The sequence below is a fragment of the Equus przewalskii genome, chromosome 21, assembly GCF_037783145.1.
Source record: "Equus przewalskii isolate Varuska chromosome 21, EquPr2, whole genome shotgun sequence".
Taxonomy (NCBI): Eukaryota; Metazoa; Chordata; class Mammalia; order Perissodactyla; family Equidae; genus Equus; species Equus przewalskii.
Window position 1 is genome coordinate 28,154,285 of NC_091851.1, and position 23,334 is coordinate 28,177,618.

The 23,334-nt window shown below is 42.3% G+C and overlaps 1 protein-coding gene across 4 annotated transcripts in view; it reads right to left on the reverse strand.

Annotated features, from left to right (window-relative positions):
- TTI1 (TELO2 interacting protein 1) overlaps positions 1-23,334 on the reverse strand; it is a 44,766-nt gene that overhangs the window by 21,062 nt on the left and 370 nt on the right. For 3 of the 4 annotated variants that reach the window (XM_008517426.2, XM_070589187.1, XM_070589188.1), the window contains exons 2-3: positions 4,968-7,310; positions 529-738 (exon numbers count right to left, since the gene is read on the reverse strand). In XM_008517426.2, coding sequence (XP_008515648.2) covers positions 529-738; positions 4,968-7,269 — 2,512 coding nt within the window. In that variant the 5' untranslated portion in view covers positions 7,270-7,310. Of the gene's footprint in view, positions 1-528; positions 739-4,967; positions 7,311-10,988; positions 11,064-23,334 lie in introns of all 4 variants that reach the window. The other variant, XM_008517427.2, reaches the window with a different exon arrangement.

A 23,334-nucleotide genomic window follows, 5' to 3' on the forward strand; every position in this document is an offset into this window, starting at 1 on the left:
TAATCCTGTTCTGCTGAAGGGAAGGTGTAAACTGATGCAACCTTTCTGCAAGGCAATTTGGCAAGCATAAAATAATGTTCATATCCTTGACCCAGAATCCCACTTCTTGGATTTATAAAGAAACATGCAAAAAGGAAAAGGTCACATGCACAGAATCATCCACTGCAGCACTGTTTATTAGAGTGAAAAGCCAGGGGCAATCTAAACTTCCCACAGGGGAATGGATACCTAGTGGCAGCTATTAAAACATTAATTATGAAAACTCTATAGCAATATAGAGAGCTCCTTATTCTACAACTAAATACAAAAAGGATATAATGCATTTAAACTGCGGCTGCAACCATATAAATGTAGGTTTGCAACAAAAAAGAATGGGAAAAGATTACCCCAAAAGTGAGAATCCTACGGGGATTGGGGTTATGAGTGACTTTTCATATTTCCAAACTTTTCATAATGACGTTTCATCGTTTTTACAATAATCTGTTTCAAAAAGAAAAAACTGGCTAAGCCAAAATTAATAATAGTTACCTTCTTCATTATCAAAATCTGAGACATTTCCATCTGCCACATCCTTTTCCTTGAGGTAGTTCAGCAAAAACTGTTCAATGTCTTCAGCTGTGGTGGTATTCTCAAGTCCTTCCTCAAGAGTTGCCAGTCTTTGGCTCAAATGACTTCCCTCCTCCCCGACACTTTGCTCTCGGAGTTGCCCGAGATTACCTGTGTCTGGGAACCACCGGGCTGTAAATAAAGTGTTATAATGATTACATTGGTCATTGACAATTAGGCAATATACTTCATAAGTAGAATAAGTCCTTTGCCATGGCTGCACGGCCCTCCCATGATCCAGTCCCTACCTGGGGACTTCACCTTCTAACCACTCTCATTTGCCTGTTAACTGACCATCTTCCAGTTCCTCTAACGCATCAGGTGTTTTCCTGCCTTAGAACTTTCACATATGCTGTTCTCCCTGTCTGGAATACTGCCCCCCACGTCACATCTGGCTAATTCCAAATCACTTTTCATGTCTCAATACAAATATAAGCTGTCTAGCAAGGCCATCCCTTTACTCCTCAATCTAACCTTAGGTCCCTTATATGCTGTCTTACACACCACCATATTCTTTCCTTTTGTACCAACTCATCATGATTTGTAATTATATTATTTTGTGTGTACTGCTTAGTGTCTGAATCTCCCATTAGACCCTATGCCTTATTGATCACCACTGGAAATCCAATATGCCCAGCACAGAGTGGGTGCTCAAAATATATGCTGAATGAATAAATAGACTAGACTGGAGAACATGTACAAGTGACAAAACTCTGAGCACAGGATACACTATTCATTAGAGAAGACAGGGTCTACAGAGCCTTGAGAATGGACACAGTCGCACATATGTATTTCTGCCATAAAATGCTTCAGAAGGCTGGCATTTTCTCTCTGAAGCTTTTCTTCTTCAGTGATGCTCCAATACTTCTGCTGTGTCACCAAAGAATGAGCCTTAAACAACACTGAACAAGTGGTTTCAAATTGTGCCTTGAGGAGCTCTGGGGCTCTGCAGAAACGTCTCAGGGTCACAACACGGAGGGCACCAAGAGACAGCAGGCTAAGGGGCTAGGTCCAAGGTTTCTATCCCTTCTTTAACCAGAGCAGCTCTAATTTCAACTCTTTCTGTATAGTGGAGTTCCCCAAGGGCTTCATTTCAAAAAAGGCTTTTACTAGTTAAAGACTGAAACAACAACAAGAATACCCGACAGCCTGAATTTTCGCTCTCCTTTTGCAGACAGCAGGGAAAAAGTCTGATAACCTTTAGCACCTGCCAATCTCCTTTCTATCAAGGAGCATCCGAACAAAGCCAGAGCAACAGCAGATGAGAGATGCTAGGCAACCAGGAGCAGCAGAGAGCAAATGCTGGAGATGAGAGCCTTCAATCTAGTATCTGGAGGTTCCTCTAAGTAGGGATCGATGATGCCATTTCTTCAAACCCCATCCCCAGACATAAGTCAGGCCCTTCGTGTACTCTAAAGGACTGCATTCCCAATGACTTAAAGGCAGGACCTAGCCATTTACACTGCTAAAAGGAACACGCCACAAAGATTATTTTCTAGATTTAAGGCTAGTGCCAGACATTAAAAAGTCTTTGCTCACAAATGGCTTTTAAACCTGAGAAAGGAAGCTCAACCTCACTCTTAATGCAAATTAAACTACAATAAAGTGCTATTTCTCTCCTATTGGATCAGCAGAGATCAAAAAGCTTGGTAATATACAGTGTGGGTGAGGGCACGGCAAAACTGGCACTCTCTTACATTGCTGACGGGAGCTTAAAGTGGTGCAACCTCTGCAGAGCAATGTGATACTATGAAAAATTTAAATCTACTACCCTCTAAGCTAGCATTTGTCTTAGGAATTTACCCGACTGATCTACTTAGACATGTTCAACATGACCTACAAAGATCTTCATCGTGGCATTTTTTTTGGGGTGGCAGAAAATTGGAAACAACCAAACGTCCACCAAGAAAGGACTGCTTAAATAAATGATGGTGCAGCAACACAACAGGAAACTATGCAGCCATCACAACAATGTGGCGGCCCTACATGTATGGATGTGGCACAATATCCAAGTGCTGAGGTAGGAAGCATGGACACTTTGTGGTTTTCAAAGCTACCCTATTTCTTTGTTATGGATAATCAGCCAACTGGTAGTTGGTGCTGAGCAGTAACTGAACTGCTGGTGCTTGCTCCCGCTGTGCTACTTTAGTCAATGCATGGGAAACACTGCTGATGGTAACTCGGTTTCCTAAAACATGTTCTGGGTTCTCTTAAGACCTTTTGGAAGTCCTTTGAAACTACTCTTCTACTCCTATCTTAAAAGAGTGGCCACCAGTTAGGCAACTTGACGACAAACAGAAATGCCAGCATACAGTGCCATTTGATTCACGCGTGACTGATCAACTCCACCTCAGTGCTTACCATTCAAAATGCAAGTGCATTCTGGGTTATGCGAAAACTATCAGAAAAGCTATCTCCAATTTTGCTCCTTTTCCTAGGATGCTCTCGAGTCGATCTTAACCATCCTCGGTCTCCTCTCTGCATTGGAGACCCCTCCTCCTCCAATTCAATTTAAAATAAAAGTGCTACACGGGATTTCTCCTGGAGAGATGACTGAAGACATCTGCAATCCCAAACTGAGACGTCTCCTGAGAGGATATGGTTAATAGGCCTTTTCTTCATATATTTTTAAATCTCAAATTGACACGTAGTATAGTTCCCAAAGCACTGAAGGTGGAAGTCTGGGGTACACCTGGACCGTGGAAGCCAGTCACAGTCTAAAATGTGTAAGCAGTTAGCTGGTCTTCGCAGAGTTTCCATGAGGGCAGGGACCAGGTTCTTCTTGGTCACGGCTGACGTCTCAGTGACTTGTCCAGTGCACAGGCAAAATTAAACCCAAACTCCCTCCCTTGGTCTACAGGCCCAGCAGGATTTGTCCTTGCCCACCTTCCTAATGTCATCGTGTATCATTCTTTCCACAATGACCTCTCTTTCATTCTCCAAAGACCCCAAGCCCTTTCTTCCCTCCAGGCCTTTGCATCTGCTGTTCCCTTTGCCTGAAAGTTCTTAAAAATCATAAAAAGGATGTGACAGCTCCATAAGTACTGATGGACCCTTCTCAGCCTTCATGTCTCAGCTCTATTGTTGCTTCCTCAGAGAAGCCCTCCCTGACCACTCTACTTAAAGTAGCTTGTCCCTGTCATTCTCTTGCATCAAATTGTCTATTTTCTTCACAGTGTTTATTAGAATCTGAAACAAACCTGTTTAATGATTTACTTATCTCTCTTGCAGTAGCAGGAAAGCTCCATGACTTTATTTGTCTTGCTCACTGCTGTGTCCTGATTACCTGGCACAGTGTCTGACATACGGAGGCACTCTTTATTGAAAGAAGGAATAAAAGAACATTTACCCTGCATGTGAATGTTGTGAATGAATGAATGAATGAACACTGGAAATGGTATCAGCTATAGGACAGGAGACTGTCCCTGTCCCAGTCATCTTCCATGAGAAGCTTTCTTAATGGTCTTGGCTTTCTCAGCTGACAAAATGAGGTCAGTGACCTTCTCCCCTACTTTGGAGGCTATCAGCAGTAAACACTGGAGATACACTCTTTGGATAAAAGGGACACAGGTATAGAGCTCATCATTTTTTTCATTCAAAGCCTGACTACCCAGTTCAGGAATTCTTTCTCTTATACTCCAACTTTGCCATTTTAATGGCAGCTAACAACTCCACAGACACCCAGCAGGATCAAAGGGAAGGAAAGAAACTCAAACCACCACATGCAATTAAAAGGTTAACAGAGTTTCTAGACCTGCTCTGTCCAACATGGCAGTCATGAGCTACATGCGGCTTCAATTAAAATTAAAAATTCAGTTCCTCAGTTGCACTAGCCGCATGTAGCTAGTGGCTATTGTATTGACAGAGCATTCCATCATCACAGAAAGTCCTATTGGACAGTACTGCTCTAGATTATCTGTGACTGAATAATTCTTGTTATTCCTGTTGTCCATTAGCATAGATATTGCTAACTCTAAGTACTGTCAGAAGCAGTACAGTATATTGAAAAGAACTAAATTGTCATAAATCCCGACTTTACTCATTAATTGTGTGACCCTGGTTAAGTAAGATCTTACTGAGCATTAGTTCTTCTTATCTGTAAAATAAAAATAATGTTTACATTTAGTCTGTAGGGTTTATGTCCCTGGCACACAGCAGGAGCTCAATAGATGGTAGAGATTATTAAAAGTATAAAAAATAAGTAATGGTAGCAAACCCTAGCATAACATATGGGACTGGATAGACAACTACTCAAATAATGTCCCCTATAGCCTAACTATAGACAGAGAAAAAAATAAGGTTACCCAAACAAGGATACTAGTCCTCCCCCAAATCAGCATTAAAAAGAGTTTTCAATGTACCTAATGCTGCCAGCAGGGCGTGCAGAACACTAACAAAGGAAGTAGCTCTCTTATCATAAAATTGGTCCAGAGTAGCCAAGACATCTTGAACCACGTCTGCCACCAAAGGAAGCAGGCTAGCGTCCGAGTTCTGCAGCATGACTTCCAAGACCTTTGGGGTATGGGGGTGCAGAGACAGATGACGCAGATTTAAAGAGATCCCATTCACCAAATAGTCTGAATTCTGATTGATCAGGTGCTGCAGGGAGTCGTAGCCACAAGCGTGGCAAATGTCCATCATGGCGCTGGCAGCTGCCTGACTAATGAGAAGGGTTTGGTCTCCAGCCTTCTCCAGTACTGGATAGAGCGCTGACATCAAGAGCAAACGAAAGTCTTTTCCTAGTGCATATGCAAAGTGGCCAATCCCTTCCAACTGGATGCATATTTGCCAGATGTTGCTGTTCATGGAGCAAATAGTGGGACTGGGGTTTGAGAAGGCTAGAAAAGATGAAACTTGGCAGGTGTGAGCACCAGATGTGATAGCCTGGAGGCCTGACTGCTTCACTGTTAGCTCCTCTCCCATTTCTTCAGCTTTGATACAAGTGACCAAATACCAGTTTTCTTGGCTCGTGTATTCTTCAAGTATAGACGTCACAATCTCTCTCAGTTCCTCTGGGCTTGTTTCAGTATGTTTTTCATGAAGATTCTCCACCTCCAGCCCAGCAGCCCCTGCAACCAGTTCATTCAGAATCATGGCGGCTTGCTTCCGGTAAACCACAGATTCGTGGTACAGTTCCAGAAAGTGATCCACAAGCAAATAGAGGTTCCCATAAAAGCCCAGAAGTTGACAAACCTGCCGCAAGAGCAGGAAAACCCTCTCATCGGTGAAGAAGCGGAAATACCTCCTCTGGATCTGACGTCGTGGTCCTGCAGCTGAAGTCCTCGGAGAAGCACTCAGATGACCTGAGTTCCAGCGTCGCTCTTCAACAACCTTGATGTCAGCCACGTCTAATTCTAGAACTTGGATAAGTGCTTTGGAAAGGCGCTGGAGATGGGACACAGAGTTGAGGACAAAGTTCACTCTTGGGCCCAAGAGTTTCAGATAACCGAGTAACAAGGAGAGAGTAGAGAATTTGCCCTGATCATCTTGGGAGTTCATTAGGCGGGGAAGAGATGTGGCAAGGGAATGTAGGTTTTCCGACAAGATGTCAGCAAAGGCCCTGTTGCCCACCACTACTTTCTGATCTGCAAAATGTCTCAGAGCCTTACTGCAGTGGGCTTGGACTTCAGAGCTCTCATCATTCACTAGACTCACCAACGCCTTCAGAAGGGGGCCAGCCGACTCGACCAGTGACTGACTGCACTTCACAAGAAGGGCCTCGACAAGGTCTATCAGTTCCAGTCTCACCTTCCAGTGGGGGTGAACCGAAACACACTCAATTATCTTTTTAATAAGGATAGTCAACTTGTCGCTGGTATTTTTTACCCAATCGGCTTCCCTGTGAACCATCAGCTCTGCTACTCTGTGCTCCACTGCAGGCTTTGCTTGGACCTTTGAGAGTCTTCTGAGCTGCTCATCAGCCATAACGAAGCCCACTGTCTTGTAAAAGATCTGTAGGGAAGACACGACAATGCTGTGCCCTTGTTTAAAGTCCCCCGTGATAACCCTGGTCAGTGCAGTTGAGATTCCAGGTAAAAAAGCAGCAAACAAGTCCCCCAGCTGCTTTTGCTCAAGCTCATCCAAGGACCTCGGATGGTCTTCACAATCACACTGAAACAGCAGAACCTGTAAACACTTTAAGGCAGCAATTTTAATTTGCTTCGATTTCTCCTGTTCTGCTAGGCCTAACAGTAAAGACACAGCAAATCCTAAACGAGGCAGAATGGAGGGCTCATAAAAAGTCACAAGGATATCCCCATAAGCCGAGTGCATTAATGTGCTCAGGCCCTGGATCACAGCCAATTTCAACTCCTCTGACACAGCTGCGGGTTTCTGGGAGTTGGGTGAATACAGACAAGCAGAGAGTTCCGAAAAGAGTTCCTGGAGAAGCTCCTGTTCCTTCACACATGTTGAAGAGAGGACAAACGTGAGGCATTCCACCACACTCTGGATCAAGCGCTCTCTTTTGGGACCCGGGGCCTTCAGAGTAAATCGCAAAGGGAAGAGGATGTACTGCTGAAGTTCCTGAAGGGCGGAGTCGCTCACGGCTTGTAACTGTGCCTGCAGACGCTCCACGTTCTCCACCGTCTGGGTCTTTGTGAGCTGAACACAGACTGGACGTAAGACGCCAAAGGCCTCCTCAGGAGTATCAAAAACTGCCATTGTGCAGTGGCTTTCCTCTCACTGAGGAAACATCCTGCAGGCTGGAGGAGGGAAACTTTTCAGTACAGAAGCAATACGGTAAAGAAGCTCAAAGGAAATACAAAGTAAACTTGCATTCGTTCACTCAACAGAGTGGGGGGCCCATGTGCAGTCACCACACAAGGCACTAGGGGAGCAATGGAACTGAAAAGAGACGCTTCCTATTCTTAGGGAGCCTCCAGTCTAGTGAGGAAGCAGAGGTAAAGTTATTAGCACACAGTCTGTCCAGAAACAAGGCAGGTCTATACTTACATCCCGAGTGTGGAGACCTAACCCTCATAACCCTGGGAAAGCCAGGAAGAAGATGCTGGAGCCAAGACTCGAGAGAGGAATGGACAGGAACCTATGAACAGGGGTTGTAACCCCTAAGGTTCCCTAAGGAGTGGGAATTTTAACCTGTGGTAGTAATGGAGAGCTACTGAAAGTTTTGTCTTTTTAAACTTGAGGTATAACATACATAGTGCAAAATGCACTAGTCAATGTACAGCTCAGTGAATTTTTATGTATGTAGAGACCCATGTAACCACTACCCAAAACAAGATACAGAATATTTCCAGCAGCCTGGAAGGCTCCCTCATGCCCTTCTGCAATCAAGTCCTATGTCACCTGCCCAGAAGTGGTCACTATTCTGACTTCTATCACTACAGATTAGTTTTGCCTGTTCTAGCTATGGAGAGGTTTTAAGCAGGGGGTGATACGATAAACTTTACGCACTGAAAAGATGCCCTGGCAGCGAGTAGTGTGGGAGAAGAATCCGAGCTGGGTCAGGCTGAAAGCCAAACAAATGAAAGGGAGTGGCCAGAGAAACGGGAAACCAGGAGCGCACACTATCACAGAAACCGTGGAGAAGAGAGAGTCAAGCAGGATGGAAAGATGGACGGCGGGCAAGCAGGCGAGCAGTGAAAGGAGATAGGTTTATAAGTAACCAAAGGAGCTGAGCAACTTAATACAAGAGTCTCTGCTCTGTGAGGAGAAATTCAAAGTCATGGGCTGACAATGAACAAGAAGGGAGGTAAACAGAGGGCTTGAAGAGAGAAATAAAAGTCTCAAATATTCCCTTTGGGGAAGCAGAGCATGCTGGGAAGACATAAAAGTGTGGCCCAAGGGTACTGAGGACTGAGCTGGAGCTGGAGACCATAAATGTGAACAACTGTAAAATGCTGGGATCGGATGAAGCCTACAGATTGTCTAGTCTGGTGGTCTCTCTCTCTCTGGTGGCTCTACTTGCTGGGAGTTTCTGAATAGATGACAAGAAAATGTCTTTGCTGCCTCTCCCTAACCCCAATCCAGGGAACTCTCCTGAGCCCCAGTGACTAGAGGGCTGGCAGGCAATTGGTGCCTGGTGGGTGTGGGTGAGACCTGCTCAGCCCAGAGAGAGAGAGGGTGCTGGAGTCCCCCTGGGGTCAGGAGAGGGCTCCAGGGCAACAATCGGGCTCTAATACCCTGGAGAGTCAGATCCACAGAGCTCCAGGGACCCCTGTGAGGAAGGGCAATGCTGTCTCTGTGAGGTTTCCTGGAGGGATATCTCCTGGTCTCTGCGAGCCCCCCAGGAAGCCAGGGAAGGGAAGAAGCTCAAATTGTCCCTATCCCAGGCTAGGAAAATGCCAGGTGTGGATGCCAGAACACTTGGCTGGGGACTACTGACACCTCATTGGCACCAGCTCACACAGTGATGTCCCAGAGGCTGCTGTGCCATCCCCTGCTGAGGTACTGGGAGTGGAACAAGAGAAGGACAGGAAAATAACCACTTACTGGGACCCAGCAGTCGGAGGCAGGAAAAGCAAGCAGAGCACCCCTGAGGTGGTGAATCTTAGATTAACAGAACCACTGAAGGAGACAGACAAGAATCTGAGAAGTAATAAGACCAATAATGAAGTTCAACGACAAGACAAAAGATATTTCTTAGAATTTTTAAAACACCATTTTCCACACCAAAAGAGTTCAACTGATGAAAAGAAAGAAAAAAAGGATGGCTAGTTGCTGAGATCTAATTAGTGGCCTGGAAGATCAAGTAGACCTATCTTAAAACTCTGAGCAGAAATACAGAGAGAGGGAAATTGTGACTTGGAGGACAGTCTGGGAGAACCAACATGTAAATAGCCGGGAACTCTGGAAGGAGAAAAGGAACAGACGGAGGAGTGAAAACAAATAGATAACTGAAACATTTCCCGGAACTGTGAAAAGATTTATGTGGAGATTGAAAAGACTGAAGGATACACACCTAGTCACATTCTGGTAAAATTCCTGTACACTAAAGATAAAGAGAAAAATCATATATCCTCTTAGGAAGAAACAACAAATAACTTGTACAAGAAAGACTGGCTTTGGATTTCTCGTTTGCAACAATGTTATACCAGAAGACAGTGGAACAGCACCTACTGACTGAAGACAAAGGATTGTGGTCCCCTAACCCTACATCCAGCCACAGATTCACCTGTAGGGTGCAAGAACAACACACAAGGATGCAGAGAGGGTATCACCCAGATACCCTACCAGAGGGAGAGACATGAGCAAAGACTCCATTCAAACAACAACTTGAAACAGAGACCTAAATGGGAAGGGGAAAGAAAAAGGAAACACTGCTGAGTAACTTTGTTTTTCCTTTCAGCACAGAAAACTTTCTTCAAATAAAATGTTTTCGTGGAAGCCCAGCATATAAAACAGATAAACTCAGAGGGTCTGGTTAAAGCTGGGATGAAGGCAATGGCCTGGGGCCCTGCATCTCTCTTTATCTCAAGAGTTTCAAGAAGATGACCTGCGATCCCCTAAGTTCTCAGATTATTTGACAAAAACGTGGAACTAATAAAGTGGGAACACATAAATGTCCCAAACTGAACTCATTTGCTCTTCCTTTTGTATTCCCTTTGTGACATGGTCCTTACCTAAGCTAGAAACCTTAGACTCTGCTTTCTTTCACCTCCCTCTTAATTTCACTATTCCCTTAAGTTTCATCCATTCTACCCCTTCAACATCCTTCAAATCTGTTGATGAGGATAATCATCTATTTAATGTTGGACTGACTGTAACAGTTTCCTCTCTGGCCCCTTGCTGTGTGTGCTTGCCCTTTGTGAATCCACATCTCACAGTGATATGTAACTAATCTTTCTAAAACAAAAATCTGATCACTCTTCTCCATGCCTAAAATTCTTCAACTGCTCTCATAGCCTGCCTAAAGTACAAACACCTTTTTACCATGGCATACAGGGCCTTCACCATCAGGCCCCTGCCTGTCTCATCAACCTCATCTCTCATTGCTTCACCCCTTAAACTTGAAATTTCCGCTACATAAAATGAGAAAACTTGCAATTTCTCAAACAGGTGGTGCTTTTTCACACCAGCCTCCTTTGTCCCACCACTGTACACACTGCCTTTTACCGTATTTAGCATACAGTATTATTTTGTATATGTCTGTTCTACCTACTTTAGACCAGGCAATACTATACCCATAACCTAGAACGGTATCTGGCATGTGATAAGCAGTCAAAAACATCTGTACTGATTCTGCTTTCAAGCAGGATACAGTAGGGGATGGCAGACCAATACTCTTGCTGATAACTAGAAAAAGCCAGATAAATTACAAAAATCATTTCTTAAAGCATCACATAGTTGTGGAAGCAACAGATGGACTAACAATCTCGTGAGGGGTGAATGTTAACTTAGAGTGAGTCAACAATCAATACCTGGGGTTTTTTTGGCCCTTGCTGATCCTGGATGTGAGCTCAGGATAATGGTGTGGCCCAGGCGGAGGGCTGTCACTGAGGAAAGAGAAACCACAATGCTTTTAATGGGGTAACGCAGGGCTGAGGGTGGACAAAACTGCTGTCTTCAGGGATCTCAAAATATATGACTTCTGGGAGGAGGCTGCTGCTGGGGGACAAATGGCTGAGAAATGCCAAACAAATGAAAGAGATCAATCCACAGATTCAAGAAGCTTAGCAAACCCCAAGCTGACAATATTAAGAAAAACACACACAGACACATTCATAGTCAAACTGCTGAAAACCAGAAATAAAGAGAAAAATCCTAAAACTAATGGAGTAATAAGATTGACACATAACTCTCAACAGAAATTACAAAATCCAGAAGATAACAGAATGACATCTTTAAAGTGCTAAAGGAAAATAACCACCAACTTTGAATTTTATATTCTACAAAACATCTTTCAAAACTGAAGGTAAAATAAAGATGTTTTTAGACAAACAAAAAATTGAGTGAATTCACTGCTATCAGGTCCGCACTAAAGTTAAAAATAAAGGGAGAAAATAAACCTAGACAGAAGCATGGAAATGTTGGGGGGAATGAAGAATAATGCCATAGGTCAACATAAAAGAATATTAACTGTAAAAAACATAATTATGTCTTTTGTAGTCTAAGTATATGTATAAATCCAAAATAGAAGACAATAACGCACAGAAGGCACATGGTGGGTATAAAAAGAGTTAAGTGTATTAAGAGTCTAGCGGCATCTGGAAGCAGTAAAAGAATTTGTATTAGACTGTAGCATGTTGAAATCGGTAGGATAAGCTTGCAAAGAATTGTAAAAGAATATATACCTAAAAAGTTCAGAGAGCAGTAAAAGTGGAATAATAAATATTTTTGATTTATCCAAAAGAAAATAAAAAATGAGAGAAAAGAAGCAAAACCGGTGGGTCAGATAGAAAACAGTAAGATGGTAGACAGAAGTCCAGCTGAAGTAGAGATCGTATTAATTCAGAGATTCCCAACAGTGGCACTATTGCCGTTTGGGGCTGGATAAGTGTTTGTTGGTGGAGGGCTGTCCTACGCAGTGTCAGATATTGAGCAACATCTTCGGCCTCTGTCCCCCGGATGCCGGTAGTACTCCCTCAAGTGACAATCAAAAACGTCTCAAGACACTGCCAAGTGTCCTACAGAGGGCAAAATCACCCCTGGATGAGAACCACTGGTACAGAGTCAACACAATCCCAATCAAAAACCCAGAAGGATTTTGTAGAAAGTAACAAGCTGATTCTAAAATTGACATGGGAACGCAAAGCACCTACAAGAGCAGAGACAATCTTGAAGAACAGAAATTAAACTGTCAAGTGGTGGCAGTATAAGTTCTTAGACTATCTGATTTCAAGATTTATGGTAAAGGTATAATAATTAAAGGCAGTATGTTATTGGCATAAAGAAAGACAAACAGATTCATGGAACAGAACAGAGTCCAGGAACAGCTCCCACATATACAATAGAGCGTCCATGTATAGACTCGCATACCTGACAAAGGTGACACTGCAATAAAGTGGGGAAAAGAATGGTTTTTTCAATTAAAGGTGCTGTGTCACCTGGCCATCCATATGAAAAAACATATATGTCTTGATTTCATCTCAAACCAGATTTAAATGTGAAATGTAAAACAATAAAACTTTCCAAAGAAAACAGGGAAGAACATCTTTGTGATCTTGGAGTAGGCAAAGATTTCTTAAACAGGATACAGAAAAGGGCTAACCAAAAAAACTGATAAATTGGACATTAAAATTAAGAACTTCTGTTCATCAAGACACCATCAAGAGAGTGAAAGGACAACCCATAAAGTGAGGAAAGATATTTGCTATATATCTGACAAAATGTTCACATTTATAATATAACATATTTTTTTATAAATTATTAAGAAAAAGACAACCCAACAAAAACATGGAAAAGAACTTGAACAGACATATGGCAAAAGAGGATATTCAAATGGCCACTAAACATATGAAAGACATTCAACATCATTAGTCAGGAAAACACAATTTAAAACCGCATTAAAACACGACTGCACAACCCACCACAAGGGCTAAGTCTGAAAAAAAAAAAAAGAAAAAGAAAATACTGGGTGTTGGCAAGGATATGAAGCAGCTAGAACTCTCATTCAGTGCTGGTAGGAGTGTAAATTGGTATAACTAGTTTAGAAAACACTTTGGCAGTAGCTACTATTCCAAAGGTGAATATACATCTGCTCTGTGATCTAGTAATTCCAATCTTTGATAAACACTCAACAAAAATGCATACACAAATTTACCAAAAGGTGTGTTCTGGAATATGCTATCCACAATTGCTCCCAAACAGAAACGACCCAAATGCCCATCTATAATAGAATGGATAAATTGTGGTATATTCTCTTAATGGAATACTATACAGATGAAGATTTACCACAATGGCAAATCTTCAAAAGAATGGGTTATAGGCTTAGAAATATATAAACCAGCTTTCTGTAAGGAAGACAGTGTAACAAATTGCTACTTTGACATGACTATAAAAGGCAATCACCTACCTTTATGGGATGGCCATGAAATCACACTCGTGTGACAATATGTCAATTACAGAAGGAATTGTTTAGAGATTTAGAACCTTAGGAGTACCAGATTCTATTCCTATAAAATGCAACGCTGATTATTTAAAGTGGTGCTGCAAAGCTTGACAATTATGTAACTGACAGCTACAGGGGCATTCTGGCCCAGAAAGTGATCCTGAGACGAGGCATTCAGACCAAGCTGATTCTCTGGGTGAGTAGAGAAAACAACCCAGAGCTCAACTGTGGCCAGCGGTGACTGAATAAACATAATGGCCGTCTGCACTTTCCCTCATTCAGCACACCCTCCTGGGTCGTGGAAAGCAGTTGCTGCAGAGGTAAGGGAAGAGACCTGCAGTCACAGTGCATGAGTGAACCCATTCCCTCTGCCAGCTCTTTCCCCCTCCCCCTCCCCCTGCCTCGTCACAGGGATGGGCTATACAAGATCCCTGGGCCATGGCATATGGGTGGTGAAGACAAACGGGACCATCTATACAGGACAAGGTACTACCCTTTACAGACACTTATAAGACGGTAGGTTACAAGGCACTTATTATGTCCTACAATCAAGAAATGAAAAAGAGAGGAAAAAAAGAAGTGCAAAAGGAACTTGGAAAAAGAATGCACATGGACAGGGAAGCGTCCATGGAGGGAGGAGGTCTGGGGTTGGGGTTAGGGGTCCACATACTCGGGGCTGTGTGGGAAGGCTAATCAAGGCGAAAACACCTGTCACAAGCAAAGGCCAGAAGGAAGAAAAGTCATAGCACCTAATAAAGGCAGAGGCAATAGACAGAGATGCCATCATGGCAAGGGAGCCACGCCTCTCCCAGCGGTGACATTCTGATTGCTTGCTCAGGGCCTTTGCACTTGTTCTTCCGCCATAAATCTTCCCGGCTAGCTCTCTCACCTCTTTCAGGGCTTTGCTCAAATGCAAATTCTCAGTGAGACCTTTTCTGATCACTTCTATTTAAAACTGCAACCCATCCTCCGTGCAATCAACCGTGGAATGCGAGTGCCTAGTGGGCCACCCTGGCACTCCCTATCTTCTTTCCTTGCCTTTAAAATTATTCTCCAAGGGGGCCAGCCCCATGGCCAAGTGGTTAAGTTCGCGTGCTCTGCTGCGGTGGCCATGGGTTTCGCCGGTTCAAATCCTGGGCACGGACATGGCACCGCTCATCAAGCCATGCTGAGGCAGCTTCCCACGTGCCACAACTAGAAGGACCCATAACAGGAATACACAACTATGTACCGGGGGGCTTCGGGGAGAAAAAGGAAAAAAACAAAATCTTTAAAATTTTTCTCTATAGCACTTAGCATCATCTATCAAACCAGACCATCTACCTATTTATCTGTTTATTGTTTCTCTCCGCTCCCTAGATTGTAGGCTCTATGAAGGCAGTGATATTTGACAGGTTTGTTTATTGCTTCTGGCTCAGAGCAAGTATTCAATACATGCTCGTTGAATCAATAGCCATAGTCCAAGATCTGGTTCTCTCATTGGTAGAGCTTTAATATCAGCCACGTCTGAACTGGATTGTGGGTAAAAACTGCCATACTCTCCTCTCTTGGGGTGAGTTATTCCTATAGGTAGTTGATCTCACCCATTATGGGAGGATCTTGCTAGATTCATTCTCTGGAGCAATCCTAGCTGTAGATTTTGGCTGTACCCCAGCCCACTTTTACACTGTCTCCAGGACAGGGACAGAATGAGTATGAGAACACGAATCCGACTATCAAGGTTCTAGTCCTGGCTCTTGCAGCACCTGGCTGTGTGATTTCCATGAATTTCAGTTTCTTCAATATAAAATAAATTTGGTGGATAAGATGATCTCCCAAACGCCTAAGTCTGAATAACCAGCATATGGATAGGACGACTGGATTTAGCTCCCAGAGACAGGAGACAGAAGAACTGCCAATACAAGTTCTTGAATAGAAGGGAGAGAATTAATATTTGTTGGAAAAAGTCCATTACATGCCAGGCAATGTGCTAGGTATTTTATGTATGAAAACTCCTCATCCAGAAACTGAGTAACACAAGGCTCAGAGAGGTTAAGCGATGCCCACAGTCACACAGCAAGCAATGTCAGACCTGGAATTCACCCCAAGCCCGAGTGACTCCAAAAGCTTTATGTACTCTTTCCACTATACCAGAGGCTCCCAACCCAACTGTTTACCAGAATCAAGGGGGAACAATGTAAGTACAGATTCCTGAGCCCCATACCAGATCTACTGAATCAGAATCTATACGGGGCAGGGGGGCTGGCAGGTATGCTTGGGAATCTATTTCAAAAGTTTGCAAGGCCAGCCTGATGACCAGCCAGGTGTGGGAATCCTGCACTGTGTACATTCTACACTCACTCTGCCTCCTGAAGAACAAGAGTCAGGTGACGAAAGAGGAAACTGTTCAATAATCCATCGGGCAGTAGTGTTCAGGGTATGCTGGAGGACCAATGCCTTGGGTTAAGACGACTGGTTCATTTGTGTGTCTCTCCAAATAAATGGAATACTTTTTAGTGTTGCAGCTTTGCTGTGGTTTTTCCAGCATCTGGTTCAGTATCTGCCAAGCAGTTCCCATTCACTAACTGTTTGTTTAATAAATGAGTAAAAGAAGCTGGATAAACATTAATCCTCTAGCATGCTCTGAAGTTTTGCAGCTTCCTACTCATCCTTCAGCCTTCCTTCTACTGAAAAACCTTTCCCTAGCATATAGCACCTGCCCCGCGCTGTGCTAAGCTCTTGAAGAGGGAAGGGAGAGACAAAGTTAACTGGGGGTCTAACCCTGCAAAAGGGAGTGTAATACACTCTAAGTACACGAAGTATACAAAACAGAAGGTGGAGGAGAGGAATCAAGGAGATCCCACAAATCCTTCCAGAAATGACTCCGTCCTGTACAGAACACTTATGAAACAGTGCCTTGTATTACACTAACACTATGTGCCTGTCCCCTCCACTAGGCAAGAAGTTCTTTGGTAGGCAGTATATTCCAGAAAAGTGATTCTTACCTTAGAAAACAGTGTACATTAAAATACACAGCTACCCCTGCCTCCCCCACATTTCTGCTCTGGCACTAAAAATTGGGATAAGCTCTCCAGGTGATTGATGTGTGTGTATATAATTCCATTTATTTATAAATAAATATTTATATAAACAAAAATTCTGTATATTTGTATACACATACATACATATATAAAAATAGAGAACTTCTGCTTCTGGGAAGATGGAGTAGATGTATATTTCCCTATCCTTTCTGTTAAGTATAACAAAAAACCCTGGACAATATACATAAAACAAACATACAAGGATTGAAAGGTGGAGAGAAGAAAAGACTAGCTCGGGATCTCAGGACATGATGAATGAGAGAGTAGTGAGTTCCTTGGGTTTTCTTTTTGCCTCATAGATCCCAGACTTAGAGTTGAAGAAATTGGCAACTTGGAAGCACCAATGGGTACAGACACAAAAAGCCCCATCAAAAGCCTGCTCTCTCTAGACAAAGGACCAGGAAAGGGCAGCCAGAGGGACAAAAATGTAGACCATAACTGCTCTACTCCAGCCACATACTACAGAAAAAACTGGTCGCATCCCCATCCACACTGGCAAAGGCTGACTGAGGAGCCTAGATTTCCACTCTCACGAGGTGGTAATGAGGCACCCCAAACCTGCTCAGGGGGGTGTCAGAGAAGGCAAAGTAACAAATTCACAGAAATAGACAGTAGAACGGTGGTTGCCAGGGACTGAGTGGTGGAGGAAATGGGGATACGTTGGCCAAAGAGCACAAACTTCTGGTTATGAGATGAATAAGTTCTGGGGATGTAATGTACAGCATGGGACTATAGTTAACAACACTGGATTATATACTTAAAAGTTGCTAAGAGAGTAGATCTCCAAGTGTTCTTACCACACACACACACACACACACACACACACACACGACAATTATGTGAGGTGACTGAGGTGTTAACTAACCCCTTATTGTGGTAATCATTTCTCAATCACATGGGAGAGACTGCATGGGAAGCCTGAACAGCCACTCTCACTGGCAGTCAGGAAGTACTCCTCTCGCTCCCCATTGTGGGGGGTGTCAGAGCGCCTAGTAGAGTCAGGACTTTCACTACTGCCCTGTGCTAATCATAATGAGGCCACCCGTAGTGCAGTGTCAGTGAATACCAAATGAGGAGCCAGAACTCCCTTCCACCTGGCAGTAATGAGGACCCTCCCTCGTGAGTACCACAGGAGGCTGCATGAGGAATCTGGACGTCTCCCTGCACTTTGAAGTAACAAGGTGGGGCGCCCCTTCTCCTGCCAGAGTGGTGTCAGAGAAAGCCAGCTAAATCTGAAGACTAAATAAGATCCAGAGTCTCAGAACATAATACAAAAATGTCCAATTGAAAATCATTCATTATACCAAGAACCAGGAAGATCTCAAACTGAATTAAAAAAGACAATTGATCAATATTTGTCAACACTGAGATGACAGAGATGTTAGAATTATCTGACAAAGTTATTACAGCAGCCAGGATTAAAATGCTTCAATGAGCAATTATGAACTTCCTTAAAACACATGAAGGAATAGAAAGCCTCAACAAAGAAATGGAAGATATAAAGAAGAAACAAAGGGAAATTTTAGAATTGAAAAATTCAGTAACAAAGAGCCTCAGGGTTCTGTGGGATTATAACAAAAGATCTAAGAGTCACAGAAGGAAAAGAGAAAAAGGGCAGGGCTGAAAAAATACTCAAAGAAATAATGGTTGAAAATGCCCCCAAGTTTGCCAAGAGACAAAAACCTATATACTCAAGAAGCTGAGTGAACTGCAGACAGGATTACCCAAAGAAATTTATAGCAATTATAATTACGTCATAATTAAATTTCTGAAAACTAATGACAAAAAGTCTTGAAAACAGCCACAGAAAAATGATACCTTGCCTACAGGGAAAAAACAATTCTAATCACAGTGAATTTCTCATTGGAAACCACGTAGGGCAGAAGGAAGCGGTACAATAATTTTCAGGTGTTGAAAATAAAATGCCAACACAGAATTATATACCCAGCAAAAATGTCTATCAGGAATGAAGTGGAAATCAAGACATTCTCAGATGAAGGAAAACTAAGAGAATTTGTCACCAGCAGGCCTACTCTAACAGCATGCTAACAGAAATTCCCCAAACAGAAAGAAAATGTCAAGAAAAAGGAATTTTAGGACATCAAGTAGGCAGAAAGGACAAGGTAAACAAAAATATGTATAAATACAAGAGGCTTTCCTTATGCTTTTGAGTTTTCTAAATTGTGTTTGACAGTTGAAGCAAAAATTATAACACTGACTGATGTGGTTCTAAATATATGTAGAAGAAACATTTAAGACAATTATATTACAAACAGGGGAGGGTAAAGAGATATAAAGAGAACTAAGGTTGCTATACTTCACTAGAACTGGTAAAGATAAGTTACATACACGTAATGTAATACCTAGAAGAACCACGAAAATGGTTATACAAACAGACACACTGAGAAACACTACAGATAAATCAAATAGAATTCTAAAAAATGTTCAGTTAACCCACAGGATGGGTGGAAAAAGAAAAAAGAGAAACAAAAGCAGAATAGAAAACAAAAAATAAAAAGGCAGACTTAAGCTCTAACATATCAACAATTATATTAAATGTAAAAGGTCTAAATACACTAATGAAAAGACAGTGATTGTCAGAGTGGATTAAAAAATATGACCTTACTATATGCTGTCTACAAGAAACTCACTTCAAACATAACGATATAGGTAGGTTGAAAGTAAAAGGATGGAAAAAAATATTATCACGCAAACATTAATCAAAGGAAAGCAAGAGTGGCTATGTTAATATTAGATAAAGTAGACTTCAGAGCAAAGAAAATTACCAGAGACAGAGAGGGACATTATATGATGATTAAAGGGTAAATCTATCAAGAAGACCTAGCAATGCTAAATGTGTATGAACAAAATGACAGAGCCAGAAAATACATGAAACAAAAATGGGTAAAACTGAAAGGAGAACTATAGGTGATTTCAACATTCCTCTCTCAATAACTGACAGAACAACTAGACAGAAAATCAACACGGATAACAAAAGAACTCAACACCACCAACCAACAGGATCTAACTGACGTTTCCAGAACACTTTGACCCACAATAGCTGAATACACATTCTTTTCAAGTGCCCACAGAACAATGCCAAGATAGACCGTATCTTGGGCCCTAAAACAAACTTCCACAAGTTTTATAGACTCACACAGAGTGTGTTCCCCAACCACAATGGAATAAAACTAAAAATCACTAACAGAGAGAGAGCAGGAAAATCAAGAAACACCTGGAAACTAAGCAACATCTTTCTAAATAATTGATCGAAGAGGAAATCTCAAGGGAAATTTTAAAAAACACATGGAAATGAATGAAAATGAAAACACAACATATCAAAATTTGCGGGATACAACTAAAGCCATATTGAGAGGGAAATTTATAGTATTAAATACATATATTAGAAAAGGAGAAAGCTCTCAAATCAATAATCTAAACTCCCACCTCAAGAAGCTAGAAAAAGGCACGCAAAATAAATCCAAAGTAAGCAGAAGGAAGAATAATAAAGATCAGAGCACAAATCAACAAAACAAAGAACTTTGAAAAGATAATAAAATTCACAAACTTCTGGCAAGACTGACAAGAGAGAGAGAAATTACCAGTATCAGTAATGAAATGAGATAGCACTACAGACTGTAGATATCAAAGAATAATACAGGAATACCACAAATAACTTTACACACTTTTTACAAACTTTTACAAAACTAAAAAAAAAAGAGAGAGAAGAAATCTCCAGGCCCAGATGGTTTCACTGGGGACTTCTACCAACCATTTAAAGACAGTTAACACCAATTCTACGCAATCTTCTAGAAAAAGAAGAGGAGGAAACACTTTCCAATCCATTTTATGAAGCTAGTATTACACTGATGCCAAAACCTGACAAAAACAATAAAAATCTTAAAAAGTTGCACACCAATTTCCTGTAGGAATATAGATGCAAAAATCCTAAACAAAATAGTAGGAAATATAATTCAGCAGTAAGTAAAAAGAATTAGACACCTAGACACCATGAGAAAGTAGAGTTTATTCCAGGGATGTAAGGTCAGCTTAAAATTTGAAAATCAATCGGTGTAATTAATATTAACAAGCTAAAGAAGAAAAGTCACATGACTAAATCATCCTCATCTTTCAGACCTCTGAAGGTTGAAGTGTCCTATGACTCAGTCACCGAGCCCCTTTTCTTTCCACATCTACTCCTTCTTATGACTCCCACGTCTCGCCCAGATATCTCCCTTGAACTCCAGACCCAAAAACCCACTTGTCCACGAGACATCCCTACTTGGATAGGCACTTCCAACCAGACATACACAAATCTGAATTCCTGCTCTTAGTCCCCAAACCAGCTCTTTCCGCAATTCAGTAAACATAAACTCCATTATGGTTGCTTTAGGCTAAAACTCTTGGGACCAAATAAACTCTTATCTTTCTTTTACACTTTGTATCTAATTTGTCAGCAAAGATTTCTGTGACCTCTTCCTCCAAAATACCCCCAGAATCTGACCCTTTCTCACCACCTCCACCCTGGTCTGAGTCATCCTTTCACCTGGGTTATTACAACAGCTGCTGAACTGGTCTTCCTGCTTCCACCCTTGCATCCTTACTATTTTCTACTTAACAGCCACAACGATCCTCCTTTGCTCAAAACTGTCCAATGGACTCTCATTTCATTCAGAGTAATATCCAAAGTCCTTACTACTGCCTACAAGTCCCCACGTGATGTGGTCCCTGGCTACTTTTCTGAGCTTATTTCCAGCTGTCTGGTTTATATCACTCCAGCCTTACTGTCCTCTTTGCTGTTCCTAAAAATGCCAAGAGTGGTCTAACCTAAGCACACTGTACTTGGTTTTCTCTCTGCACGGAACAATATTCCACCACATAGCAGATGGCTTGTTCTCTCACTTCTTTCAGGGTTCTGATCAAATGTCACGGTATCAGTGAGGCCTTCTCTGAGCAGCATATATAATAGACTCCTATCCGCCCACACATGCATGCCTCATCCCCCTTACCCTTCTTGACTTTTATTCAAGGCACTCATCACTTTCCGACTCATTTTCTACTTGCATGTTTGTTTATCTGTCTTCCCCTGTAGAAGATAAGTTTCTGAGGACACGGATTGTTTGCCTAGGATGGTGCTTCAGACATAGGTGCTTAAAAATTATTTGCTGGATGAATGAATGAACCACTGGCTTGGGAGTAAAGAATTTGGGATCAGACATCAGATAACCCTTATTTGACTCCTGGCTCTGTCATTTCCTAACAATGTCCAAGTGACATTGGACACTCACCCATGTTTTACGTCTTCTCACTTAGTGATAATAATCCCCACCCCATATGACTGCTGCAAGGATTTAATAAAAGAATGTACATAATGTGCTTAATATACAGTGACTTGGTATAAAAATGCTCAGTATATGACAGTGTTACTTAATACATAAACATGGTCTAGATTTGGACTCAAAGGCCCTAGATTATAATTATGACTAGATACCAACTGTGTGATTTTGGGCTATTCATTTTTTATATTAATTCACTCAATCAGCTATGAATCAGGTGCTGGAGTGAAAAAGACAGATAAGATGCAGTCCCTTCCCTCTAATTTTAGTTAGGTGATTTTGGGTACGACACCTCTCTCAGCCTCAGCTTCCTCATTCGACAAATGGGAATATTGGAACATAATACCTATTCACAGCTTTGTCATGAGGATTAAATGAGTCACTATGTGAAAACAGTGTCTTCCTAGCAGCCACTCACTATGTTAGGTATGATTACGATGATCCTAGTCTGGAGAAATAGTAAAAACATCTAAGCAAAGAACTACAACACAGTTTAGTAAGAGCAAAAAGAGGCATCAGCTGGAAGAACATCTCCTAACTGGAGTCTGCTCACAACTGGGAAGTTCCATGACAATCAAGAAATTTTATTTATTTTTATTATTATTATTATTTTTGAGGAAGATTAGCCCTGAGCTAACTACTGCCAATCCTCCTCTTTTTGCTGAGGAAGACTGGCCCTGAGCTAACATCCGTGCCCATCTTCCCCTACTTTATATGTGGGATGCCTGCCACAGCATGGCGTGCCAAGCGCTGCCATGTCCCCATCCCGAATCCGAACTGGTGAACCGCGGGCGGGGAGAAGCAGAACATGCGAACTTAACTCCTGCACCACTGGCGGCCCCAGGAAATTCTGAAATTCCATTATGTCTTCAATAACCTAACTCCCTACGTCCACCCCCATAAGGAGCTGGGCAAAACTTCTCCGCTGACTTGATAATTGGAATTTAACATTTTTAAAAGTAGGAAGAAGCTTCAGAGTCTCAAATACTGTTCTTTACAGGAGGTCAATGCTCCATGGACTTCCCTGTCCCTGCCCCCCAAAAAGTTAACATATCACTTAAACTTCACAAAGTCAACTGGACCCCTAGAGGGCCAGGGCTGCATGTAACTCCCTGAATGAGAAACCAGTTAAGAGCCCAGAGCACAAAGGTGTGTTTCACGGCCGTGCTGTCAGACTAAATGTCTAACCGGACATTAAAGGGTGGTCCTGGAGGCCGAAAGCGAGCACACCAGGCGAGAGCAGGACGTCACCTTTGGAGAAAGAACAGCGAGAGCCGAGGCGTGGAGGCGTGAAAACGGC